Genomic DNA, 13,004 nt, shown 5'->3' with positions numbered 1-13,004 from the left:
GCCTTTGCTGTGTCCCAAATGTTTTCATATGATGTGTTTTCATTCTTGTTTGATTCTAGGAATTTTTTTTTATTCCATCTTTGACTTCTTTTATTACCCAGTGTTTTTTAAGCAGGGTGTTATTCAGTTTCTATATATTTTATTTTTTTCCCTTGCTCTTCCTTTTGTTAATTTCTACTTTTATGGCACTGTGATCAGAGAATACACTTTGTATTATCTTATTGTTGTGGATTTTTTGAGGGTTCCTTTGTTGCCTAAGATATGGTCTATTCTAGAGAACGTTCTATGTGTGTTTGAAAAGAATGTGTACTTTGCAGCTGCTGGGTGGAGCGTTATATACATTCCTATGAGGTTAAGTTAGCTGATTTTGGCTTTTAGATCTTCTGTATCTTTGTTGAATTTCTTTCCAGATGTGCTGTCCTTTCCCGTAAGTGGTATATTGAAGTGTCCTACTATTATTGTGGAACCGTCAATTTCTCTTTTCAGTGCTGTTAGAGTTTCTTTCTTGTATTTTGGAGTCCTGTAATTAGGTGCACAGGTATTTAGTAGGCTTCTGTCCTCATGGTGGATTGTCCCTTTAATCGTTATATAATATCTTTCCTTGTCTTTTATGGTGGATTTTGATTTGAAGTCTATTTTATCTGAAATTAATATTGCCACTCTTGCTCTTTTTTTGGTTGCTGTTTGTTTGATTTTTTCAATGCTTTGTTATTTAATATATTTATGTCTTTGTTCCCAAGGTGTGTCTCTTTTAGACAGCATATCGATGGGCTGTCTCTCTCTCTTTTTTTTATCCATTCTATGACTCTCTGTCTTTGGGTGCATTTAAGACATTTAAGTTCAGTGTCATTATTGATAAGTGTAAGTTTATTTCTGTCATTTTGTAATGCTTTTTTGGTGAAGCTGACTTTTTTCTTTGTCCCTCTCATTCTTCTGTGCTGAATTACTTTTGCTTGTGCTTTTTTTTTTTATTTCAGCTGGTTCATCTGGTGTTTAATTTTGGTCACTTTCTGGCGTCTTTCTGTCCTCGTTTCTTTTTTAAAAAAGTCTTTTGATATTGTCTGCTGTCTCTGGGACATTCATTTATTATTACAGAATTATTTGTTTCATCTTGCTTTTTGTTTTATACTATTATGTCTGGGCATGAGGGCTGGGTGTGATTTGTTGCTTGCTTGCTGTGGGAATGATGTTTCTCAACAACTTGTCCAAGTGAGCAGGGCTGATCACTCAGCTATGGTGCTGCTGGATGAGTCCAGTGGGGGAAGGGACCAGGATCAATAGTTCGTGGCACAAACTGAAGCCAAGTGAGCAGGACTGAAGGGCAGTGCAGGCCTGGGTCCAGGAACCTATGTGAGTGCTCCTCTGGGGCACAGAGCTTAGTGGGCAGTGCTGGTAGGCAGGAGGGTAGGGAGTGGATGTGATGCACAGAGCTAAGTGGGTAGTGAAAGAAGAGAAAGGAGAGAAACAAAAGCAAAACAAGATAAAGATGAAGGAAATAAGAAAAAACTAAATAAAATGGTAGCACAGTGAGATTCACCAAGTGTGTGTCAAGCATACACTATCAGACTGTGCACTGATGAATCTCTAACTGAGCAGTGTGGCTCAACCTGTCAAGAAGGGGCTTGAGGGGTGCATGGGGCTAGGTGGGTCAGAGAAGGAAAAGAAAGACGGGAAAGAGAGAGAAGAAAACAATCAACAACAAAAAAGAAATATAAAAACAGCAGCAAAATAAATAAATATGGTGGGTGAGTGGTCTGTTTGGTGCAGGGTGGAATTGGGGTGGTGGTAAATTGATGTCTTTCTCACTGGGTGGTTAGGCATGACCCCTCAGGAAGGTGCAAAGGTACCTCTTGGCCTAGGTGGGAGGGAGAAGGGAAAAGATAAAGAAATAAAAAAATATAGTGCTGAGGGGGGCCAAGATGGTGAAGTAGTCAGACGCTTTCGGGGATCCCTTTTATGAGAAAAACCTGAACAAACAAGTGAAAGAATTATATTTATGACAAGCTAGGGACCTTGAACATAAAAGGCAAAGTTAGAAAATGGACTGAGGGGCAGGGGGAGGGAGAGATTGTTCAGAAGCAGTGAAGGTTGCCAGACTTGAGTCACCGGGAACCTTCAGGCAACATTCCTGGGAGTGACCGTGACAGGCTGGTGGTAGCATTCAGCTGTAGTTTCCTCAGGGAGAAACAGCCAGCCACACAGCCTACTCACACCTCCAGAACCAGAGAAGAGTGGTGCTCTCGGCAAAAGCTAAGTACTTGCATTTATTTTGCTGTGCTCCCTGCCCCCAAGCCAGCTTCAGTGGCTATCGATTTCCCTGGGCCTGAGATAGGCTCTGCTGAGCACCCTGAGCCATTCTCCCTGCCTGGAAAAGGAATAAATTCACAATTAGGGGAAAAGATAATCTGACGACTCCACTAACCTGGGGAGCTCAGGACAGCAGTGGCTGCTGTTCAGGCATAAACGGTCCACAGACTTTGAATACCTTTCCCCCCACGTAGATCTCTGTGGGCCTATTTCAGGAGAATAGGCCCCTGTTGGCAGACTTCAACTGTTTCAGCTGTGCAGTGAAGAGGTGGGTGTTAGATGGTTTACACCACTTTGCCTATTAAACAGGGCCCTCAACTACCACATCAGGTGCCTAAGGATTGGTGGCACTACTCACATTATCCAGCCACCCATGACAGGGATCCAAGGGTAACTGGTACTTCCCAGTCCTTACAACCAAAATCAATGGGGGCCCATGATCCATCTGCAGAACCCAGCCACTTGTGCGCTCAAGGGAACAGGGACGCCCTTCCCTCACAGACACTTGGTGGATGGTTGTAAGCCCCCTGCATTGTTGACAGCATGACCTCCTGCTGCAATCAAATACTGGTACCGACACCAATCAACCCCCCACCCAGGACTGTAGGACAGAGCCTGTACCACACACTTGATGACCAAACACCTGGACACTTGAGCTGAAGCCATACAAGAAAAATGAATGGACTCCGAGGTTCATAGACCTGATAACAGCTCTAGTCCTCTGGTGACAAGACGTTAGAACTTCAAAGGCAAAAATAATCAAGCTAGCTCACTCAAGCAACCTATCTGGGCATATCAAAACAAAACAAAGCCAGAAGCTAGGATACAGTAAGCAAACATAAAATAAACTAATACAATAACTTATAGATGGCTCGGAGACAGCAGCCAATATAAAATCACAGAAAGAAGCTGACCATGATCGCTTCAATAAGCTCTCAGAACAAAGAATCAAGGGATTTTCAGAATGAAGGTGCCTTCCTGGAATTACCAGATGCAGAATACAAACAATTGATATACAGAACCCTTCAAGACATCAGGAACGAGATCAGGAAGGAGATCAGGCAACACACAGAACAAGCCAAGGAGCACACAGAGAAAGTAGTTGAAGAAATTAAAAAGGTTATTCAAGAACATGATGAAAAATTTAATAAGCTACAGGAATCGATAGAGAGACAGCAATCAGAAATCGAGAAGATTAACAATAAAATTACAGAATTAGACAACTCAATAGAAAGTCAGAGGTGCAGAATTGTGGAAGTGGAAGGCAGAGTTAGTGAGTTTGAAGATAAAACACTTGGCACCAACATATTTGAAGAAAAATCGTAAAAAAAGAACTTAAAAAAATGAAGAAACCCTAAGAATCATGTGGGACTCTATCAAGAGAAACAACCTATGAGTGCTTGGAGTACCAGACAGGGAGGGAGAACAGAAAATACAGAGAGAATTTTGAAGATTTGTTGGCAGAAAACTTCCCCGATATCGTGAAATATACGAAGATATCTATCCAAGATGCTCATAAAACTCCACATAAGGTAGATCTTAAAAGAAAGCCACCAAGACACATTATAACCAAACTTGCCAAAACCAAAGGTAAAGAGAGAATTTTAAGAACACCTAGGGATAAAAGAAAAGTCACCTACAAAGAAGAGGTAATAGGAATAAGCTCAGACTACTCGGCAGAAACCATGCAGGCAAGAAGGCAATGGGATGACTTATATACAGCACTGAAGGAAAAAAATTGGCAGCCAAGAATCGTATACCCGGAAAAACTGTTTCTCAAATATAAAGGTGAAATTAGGACATTTCCAGATAAACAGAAGTTTAGGGAATTTGTAAAAACCAAACCAAAGCTACAAGAAATCCTAAAGGGAGTTCTCTGGTTAGAAAATCAATAATATCAGATATCGACCCAAGACTAGAATACAGGACAGGGCAACCAGATATCAACCCAGATAGGGGAATCACAAAAATAAATCAAGGTGAAAAAAGCTCAAAGCAGGGAAGCCGTGAAGCCATTATGTAAAAGAAGACAACATGAAAACAATAAAGAGGGATTAAGAAATGTAGTCATAGATCTTTCATATGGAGAGGAAGACAATATGACATAAGGAAATAAAAGTTAGGTTTAAACTTAGAAAAATAGGGTAAATATTTTAAAAAAGGCAGCTACAAAAGAGACTAACAATCCTACACATCAAAATAAAAAAACAAGAAAAAAATAGAGGCTCTGCAGAAACAAAATCAACAACAACAAATAAGAGGAAAGGACAATATATAAAGATAAACTACTCGGCACAAAAAAATTAAGTGGGAAAAAGAAACTGTCAACAACACACACAAAAAGATATCAAAATGACAGCACTAAACTCATAAAAAAAGCTCATATGTATCCATAATTATGCTGAATGTAAATGGACTAAATGCACCAATAAAGAGACAGAGAGTGGCAGAATGGATTTAAAAACCATGATCCATCTGAATGCTGCCTCCAAGAGACATGCCTTAGACTTAGAGACACAAACAAACTAAAGGTCAAAAGATGAAAAAAAATACGTCAAGCAAACAACAAAAATCAGGAATGGCAATATTAATTTCTGACAAAACAGACGTTAAAGCTAAATCTACCACAAAGGATAAGGAAGAACACTACAGAATGATTAAAGGGACAGTATACCGGGAAGCTATAACCATATTAAATACTTATGCACCCAATGACAGGCCTTCAAATACATAAAACAAACTCTAACAGCATTGAAAAGTGAGACAGACAGCTCTACAATCATAGTAGGAGAATTCAACACACCACTTTCGGTGAAGGACAGAACATCCAGAAAGAAGCTCAATAAAGACACGGAAGATCTAAATGCCACAATCAAACAACTTCACCTCATCGGCATATCCAGAAAACTCCACCCAACAGCAGCCAAGTATGCTTTCTTCCCAACTCACATGGAACATTCTCCAGGATAGACCATGTATTAGGCTATAAAGCAAGCCTTGACAGAATCCAAAACATCCAAGTATTACAAAATATCTTTTCTGACCATAAAGCCATGAAAGTAGAAATCAATAACAGAAAAATCAAGGGAAAAAAAATCAAGTACAGGGAAACTGAAAAACAAAAACTAGTGGGTTATAGAAGAAATTAAGGACGGAATACAGAAATTCACAAAATCAAATGAGAATGAAAGAACATCCTACCAGAACTCTGGGACACAGCAAAACCAGTGCTCAAAGGTCAATTTATACAGATAAATGCACACATCCAAAAAGAAGAAAAAGACAAAATCAAAACATTAACCTACAACACGAAAAAATAGAAAGACAGCACCAAAACAGGCCTTGCGACACCACAAAAAAAGCAAATAAAACTTTGACGGAATTAAATGTAATAATGAATAGAGAAACAACTGAAAGAGTTAATGAGAAGAAAAGCTGGTTCCTTGAAAAGATAAACAAAATCCATAAACGACTGGCCAAACTGACAAAAGGAAAACAAGAGAGGAAGCAAATAAACTGAAGAAGAAATGACATACGTGATATCTCAACAGACTGGGGAGAGCAGCACAACTTGACAAGGAAAACCATGGATCCTGCATAGATATATCCAAACTCCCCGAAGAAACAAATGACTGGTGTGACAGTTGGAGACATTGGTCTCAGGGGTCATGTAGCTCAACTGGCAATGCAGAGTGTCATGGATCGAATTTGGTCCCTAAAAAACATTTGTACCACTTTGGCTAGGCCACAATTCCCAGTACGCTGTCATCCATTTTGCGATTGATAAAATTTGCTTTCTGTTCTAAATCCCCCTGTCAACTGATTGGCTGCTCATGGCAGATCTCATCACGGAAGTCAGTCCGTAATCTTCGATCTCATCATGGAGATGATTGTACTATTACATGACTGCCAAACTACAAACCATCTACCGAACCACTCAGGATAAGGGAACAGTTAAGCTTGCACACCACCTTACCCATCACCATTCCCCACCTCTCAAGCATACATGCCCCTCAGTGGCTCCCTCGTTTTGGAAACCACTCGAAAACAACTAACTAGACAAGAGATAAGTGGTGCCTTTTATTTCGGAGAAGGGTAAGACAGCACACGGTGGAACCCCGCTGGCCCAGTGGTAAAGATCTCGGCAGCTAAGCAAAAGGCTGGCAGTTCAACTCCACCAGCGGCTCCTTGGAAGCCGTATCGGGCAGTTCTACCCTTTCCTATAGGGTTGCGATGAGTTGGAAACCACTCGAGAACAACGGGTTTGGTTGGGGGTTTGTCTGTTTCTTTGCTTGTTCGTTTGGTAGGCTGGACACACTACTGGGGAGAGCAGCACAGCTTGACCAAGGAAAGGTCACGGATGATTCCTAGATACACCCAAACTCCCTGAGGGAGCGAATGACTCGGCTGACAGCTAGAGACCGTGGTCTCGGAGAACATGTAGCTCGACGGGCAGAACAGAGTGTCGGGGGTTCACTTTGGTCCCTCTAGAATATGTGTATCACTTTGCCTAGGCCACGATTGCCAGGATGCTGTCCTCCATTTTGTGAATTGATGCAACTGGCCTATGTGTTGGAAATCCTAATCTCTGGCCCTGCCGAACGAGGCAGCATTGGGCCCTGTTGAGGAGGCTTAGGGTGGGATGTAAAACCCTTTCTGAGATCACATCCTGATCCCAATGCAAAGAGAGGTTCCCTGGGGAGGGCCTGCGTCACCTTTTGTCTTCCAAGAGATGAAAGGAGAGACGAGCGAGCAGAGAGCCGGGGACGTCACAGCACCAAGAAAGCAGCGCTGGGAAGAGAGCGTGTGCTTTGGACCCGGGGTTCCTGCACGGACAAACTCCCAGGCCAAGGGAAGACTGATGACAAGGATCTTCCTCCAGAGCCAACAGAGGGAGAAAGCCTTCCCCGGAGCTGGTGCCCTGAATTTGGACTTCAAGGCTACTAGGCTAGAACAACCCCGAGTCGATGGCCCCCGGACACCCTTTCAACTCAGTATGGAAGTCACTCCCGAAGTCCACCCCTCAGCCAAAGATTCCACTGACCCTCAAACCAAAGGAGACCAAATGGGCACACCAGTCCAGGGGCACGAATGAGAAGGCAGGGGGTGACAGGAGAGCCGGTAACGGGATACCCGAGGTGGAGAAAGGGAGAGTGTTGCCGTACCGTGGGCTTGGCGATAAGTGTCACAACACAATATGTGTATGAATTGTTTCATGAGAAACACGTCTGCCCTGCAAGCCCTCGTCTAAAGCACAAGTGAAAATGACATCAGGCCACGCAATAGAGGAGAATCACATCATAGGTGCAGGCGCTGTCGCTGAACAATAAGACGGAATTGGGCCGCCCTAAGTCCTGCAGTATCAGTCTCAGCTCGGCCAGAGACCGTCGAAGATTGCCCAGGTCGACGGTGCCTTGGAGGCCCACATAGCACTCCAGAGGGACAGGAAAAAGTCCGAGTCTGAACCTGCTCAGCAGGACGGTGTGCCGCAGCAGGTTCTCCAGGGCCGCCACGGAGACTGGGTTTCCACGGAAGCTGAAGCTGGTGAGCTGGGAGCAGTGGCCCAGAGCAGGCAAGATGGACATGAGCTGGGAGTCCCTGATCCCGCACCCATCTAATGCCAGGCGGTGGAGGGTGGCTGAGGCTCTCTCTAGCACAACTTGGAGGAACTCGGGACTGAAGGCCATCATGTTGACCTCACTCAAATTCAGGTACCTTAGGTGGCTGGTGTTCAGGCAGGACGCCAGGTGGGTCAAGTCAGACTCCAAAAGCAAGCAATTAGTCAGCGAGAGGGTCACCAAAGGGCTCTTCAGGCACCTGAGCACCTGGTCTAGGCGGCCTTCCAGGAAGAAGACAGAGTCTAGGTGGAGCTCCTGGAGCTGGTGCAGACTGAGCAACTGAGCGCTGAACTGGGAAAGTAGCTTGTCCACTTCCTCCGCCGCCCAGGGAATGAAGGAGATCGTCAAGATGTGAGAGACGCGCAGTCTGCTCACATTCACCATCTGGCTGAGGTGAGGAGTAAAGCTGGCCAGGGTGAGCAGGTCCCAGTGGCCATTCACTTCCACCTCTCAGACACAGTCCAGCTGCACCATTCTCAGGATCTTCTGAATGTGTCCGAGTGGCATATCAAGAAACTCCAGCTTCCTACAGCACAGCTGTGGCAGACCTTTTCCCTGCTTGACCCTCTTCATGAGGAAGGTGAGGAATTCATCGGGGGTGGCTTTCTGGAGACAAAAGTCTTCTAGGAGCACCTGCACAGGGGCCAAGAGCTCTTTCTCTACCTTCCTTGAGTCGTCCACCTTTGGCCTCTTCGTCTTAGGCTGGGCGGCCTCCGGCTCCTCGAACGAGCACACGGAGGACCAGTCCCAGGTTCTAGGCGCTACGTCCCAGAAGTTGGTATTAGCATTCAGCCGTAAATCCAGCACTTGCAGTTTCCATCTTCTGGGGCGGATCTTGTGGGCAAGCAGGTCATCGAGCCCATCCAGCGCAGCTTTTAAGATGTCCTGCTGAGGCTGCCTAGCCTTCATCAGAGCCCCCAGGGCAAGGTGGCTGAAGGGCCAGGCCCGCACCATTGCCTTCAGAGTCTCGCTGTGTCTCCCAGCAACAGCCTCCAGGAACAAGGGCAGGAAGAGTTGCGCGGGCAGTGACTCCAGAGAGGCAACGGCCAAGGCTTCGTTCTGCAGCAGGCTCTGGTTGGCAAGGTCCAAGAGCCTGGCTGGGCTTCGGCTGCTCATGCCGATCGATATCTGCTCCAAAAGCAATCCTGACCTGGGCTGGGCGGGAAGGGTCTTCTAAGGCCTCGGGGAGAGCCAAGGTGATGACTCCAGCACTCCGTGTTCTGGGTCCCTCCTTAGCTCCTCAGAAGCCTTTCGAAAGAAACCTGTCTGCTTTCAAGCCACGGTGGTAGGGTCTGGCAAGTCCAAAGTTCATGGGTCAGATGTCAGGCTGGAGGCTTCTCCTGATTCACGTAGCTGCAGGGGCTGAAGAACCCAAGATCTGCTGGCCAGACCGCTGCAACAGGCTCACGGGCCGCGAAGGAGCAGGAATACGACGTCAGCAGGGAAGACCGCCGCTGGCTGCCTCAAGTCCCAAGAACCGCAGGGCAGCTGGTGACGAGCTGGATGCAGGATCCTGAGTGAAGGCAGCCTTGCACGAACAGCCCCCTATATAGTGGAGGCAGGCCACTCACACACACGCACACACACCCCCCGCCAACAAATCCCCCTCTCAACTGATTGGCTGCTCATGGCAGATCTCATCACCGAAGTCAGTACGTAATCTTCCATCTCATCATGGACATGATTGCGTTAGTATGGAACTGCCAAACAAGAAACGATCTACCGAACTACTCAGGATCACGGCACAGCTCAGTTCGCACACCACCTTACCCAACACCATTCCCCACCGGTCAAGCCTACATCGTCCTAGGATGGCCTCAGCGGCTCCCTCCTTTTCCTCTCACTCATTTTCTGAGTAGAAAAGACATTCCCCTTTGAACTTGTGGAAGTTTCACCATCATCTGGGTTATCCCGGGGAACGGTCGTGGGGTTGCTAGTCAGAAAACGAGTGAGAGTTTTCGCTAGGGGCCTTATTTCTTTTTTTCCCCACACGTATGTCACGAAAACGTCTCCCTGTTTCATGAATCTGTCAACTCTATCAAATCGATCGGCATTTGGGTCCACATTTTCTGGCACATGCAGCCCCCGATTTAGTTGAGGAAACACCCCAGCTAACCCTTTCAGGGTCAAATGTTTTGACAGTCTATCTCCTCCCGCTTCTCTCATGAGGTCTTTCCTCTTTAACATTTCTTTCATCCTCAGAATCCATTAAGTCCTTATCATGGATCACATTTCCACCCCCCACCCCCACCTCTATGCCTCCACTTGGCTAGGCCAGTGTTCCCAGAATTGTGTGGTTGTCCTTTTTCTGATTGGATGTTATGATACTGTGTTTTGTAAATCCTACCCTCCAAGATGTTAATGAGGTGGGATTAGAGGCAGTTATTTGAATGAGGCAGGACTCAAATACTGCGTTAGCTTATATCCGGGCTCAATCTCTTTTGACCCAGAGTCCTTTCTCTGACAAACGCCTAGACCCAGGGGAAGATCGTTATGGAGGATCTTAATCCAAGAGCTGACCGAGAGAAAGAGAGAGAAAGAGAGAGAGAAAGAGAACTTTCCCCTGAAGCTGGGGCCCTCAACTTGGACTTGTACCCTCCTAAACTGGGAGAGAATACATTTCTCCGAAAGCCATCCATAGTGGTTTCTCTTTCTTAGAAGCACTAGATAACCGAGAGAGTCCTGATTGGTCAGTTTCCCTTCTTCGTGATCTATCTGCCTTTCCACACCGGCGAAATCAGGTTCTAAATTCAGCGTCCTTGCCAGATGGACGACTTTTCCCCGATCTCTTCCACCATGTTATCCCCACCTGATGCTTGGAGCAAGTTGACTCAGCTCCCTCCAACTCATCACATGCGCACAACTTCTCTTGAAAGAACTATGCTACGGGGTCTCTATGAGTCCGGTACATCACACAAGGGAATAGCACGCAATGACAAAGCACAGTGAAGCATCCGCGACACTTCTCACAACATGGATGAATGTGGAAGGCATTCTGTTGAGTGCAATCAATCAATCCCAAAAGGACAGATAAATACACCCAGAACAACTCATGAAAAGGTTTACCAAGAGAAAGAAACAATCTTCTAGGGAGGGGAGGGGAGGCGCGGGAAGGGAAAAAAAACTAACTAGACAAGAGATAAGTGGTGCCTTTTGTTTTTCGGAGAAGGGTAAGACAGCACACGGTGGAACCCCGCTGGCCCAGTGGTAAAGATCTCGGCAGCTAAGCAAAAGGCTGACAGTTCAACTCCACCAGCGGCTCCTTGGAAGCCGTATGGGGCAGTTCTACCCTTTCCTATAGGGTTGCGATGAGTTGGAAACCACTCGAGAACAACGGGTTTGGTTGGGGATTTGTCTGTTTCTTTGCTTGTTCGTTTGGTAGGCTGGACACACTACTGGGGAGAGCAGCACAGCTTGACCAAGGAAAGGTCACGGATGATTCCTAGATACACCCAAACTCCCTGAGGGAGCGAATGACTCGGCTGACAGCTGGGGACCGTGGTCTTGGAGAACATGTAGCTCGACGGGCAGAACAGAGTGTCGGGGGTTCACTTTGGTCCCCCTAGAATATGTGTATCACTTTGCCTAGGTCACGATTGCCAGGATGCTGTCCTCCATTTTGTGAATTGATGCAACTGGCCTATGTGTTGGAAATCCTAATCTCTGGCCCTGCCGAACGAGGCAGCATTGGGCCCTGTTGAGGAGGCTTAGGGTGGGATGTAAAACTCTTTCTGAGATCTCATCCTGATCCCAATGGAAAGAGAGGTTCCCTGGGGAGGGCCTGCGTCACCTTTTGTCTTCCAAGAGATGAAAGGAGAGACGAGCGAGCAGAGAGCCGGGGGCGTCACAGCACCAAGAAAGCAGCGCCGGGAAGAGAGCGTGTGCTTTGGACCCGGGGTTCCTGCACGGACAAACTCCCAGGCCAAGGGAAGACTGATGACAAGGATCTTCCTCCAGAGCCAACAGAGGGAGAAAGCCTTCCCCGGAGCTGGTGCCCTGAATTTGGACTTCAAGGCTACTAGGCTAGAACAACCCCGAGTCGATGGCCCGCGGACACCCTTTCAACTCAGTATGGAAGTCACTCCCGAAGTCCACCCCTCAGCCAAAGATTCCACTGACCCTCAAACCAAAGGAGACCAAATGGGCACACCAGTCCAGGGGCACGAATGAGAAGGCAGGGGGTGACAGGAGAGCCGGTAACGGGATACCCGAGGTGGAGAAAGGGAGAGTGTTGCCGTACCGTGGGCTTGGCGATAAGTGTCACAACACAATATGTGTATGAATTGTTTCATGAGAAACACGTCTGCCCTGCAAGCCCTCGTCTAAAGCACAAGTGAAAATGACATCAGGCCACGCAATAGAGGAGAATCACATCATAGGTCCAGGCGCTGTCGCTGAACAATAAGACCGAATTGGGCCGCCCTAAGTCCTGCAGTATCAGTCTCAGCTCGGCCAGAGACCGTCGAAGATTGCCCAGGTCAACGGTGCCTTGGAGGCCCACATAGCACTCCAGAGGGACAGGAAAAAGTCCGAGTCTGAACCTGCTCAGCGGAACGGTGTGCCGCAGCAGGCTCTGCAGGGCCGCCACGGAGACTGGGTTTCCACGGAAGCTGAAGCTGGTGAGCTGGGAGCAGTGGCCCAGAGCAGGCAAGATGGACATGAGCTGGGAGTCCCTGATCCCGCACCCATCTAATGCCAGGCGGTGGAGGGTGGCTGAGGCTCTCTCTAGCACAACTTGGAGGAACTCGGGACTTAAGGCCATCATGTTGACCTCACTCAAATTCAGGTACCTTAGGTGGCTGGTGTTCAGGCAGGACGCCAGGTGGGTCAAGTCAGACTCCAAAAGCAAGCAATTAGTCAGCGAGAGGGTCACCAGAGGGCTCTTCAGGCACCTGAGCACCTGGTCTAGGCGGCCTTCCAGGAAGAAGACAGAGTCTAGGTGGAGCTCCTGGAGCTGGTGCAGACTGAGCAACTGAGCGCTGAACTGGGAAAGTAGCTTGTCCACTTCCTCCGCCGCCCAGGGAATGAAGGAGATCGTCATGATGTGAGAGACGCGCAGTCTGCTCACATTCACCATCT

The 13,004-nt window shown here is 47.1% G+C and overlaps 1 protein-coding gene across 1 annotated transcript in view; it reads right to left on the bottom strand.

Moving 5' to 3' along the window:
- Nucleotides 1–9,041, bottom strand: part of LOC126086246 (PRAME family member 12-like) — a 31,755-nt gene extending 22,714 nt beyond the window's left edge. The window contains exons 1-2 of the mRNA XM_049902411.1: nucleotides 8,607–9,041; nucleotides 7,741–8,228 (exon numbers count right to left, since the gene is read on the bottom strand). Of these exons, the coding sequence (XP_049758368.1) occupies nucleotides 7,741–8,228; nucleotides 8,607–9,041 (923 nt within the window). The remainder of the gene's footprint in view (nucleotides 1–7,740; nucleotides 8,229–8,606) is intronic.
- Nucleotides 9,042–13,004: the final 3,963 nt, after the last annotated feature.

Source organism: Elephas maximus, chromosome 11, assembly GCF_024166365.1.
Source record: "Elephas maximus indicus isolate mEleMax1 chromosome 11, mEleMax1 primary haplotype, whole genome shotgun sequence".
Taxonomy (NCBI): Eukaryota; Metazoa; Chordata; class Mammalia; order Proboscidea; family Elephantidae; genus Elephas; species Elephas maximus.
Note: the sequence above shows the minus strand (reverse complement) of the source record. Positions and strands in the feature narration are given on the sequence as shown.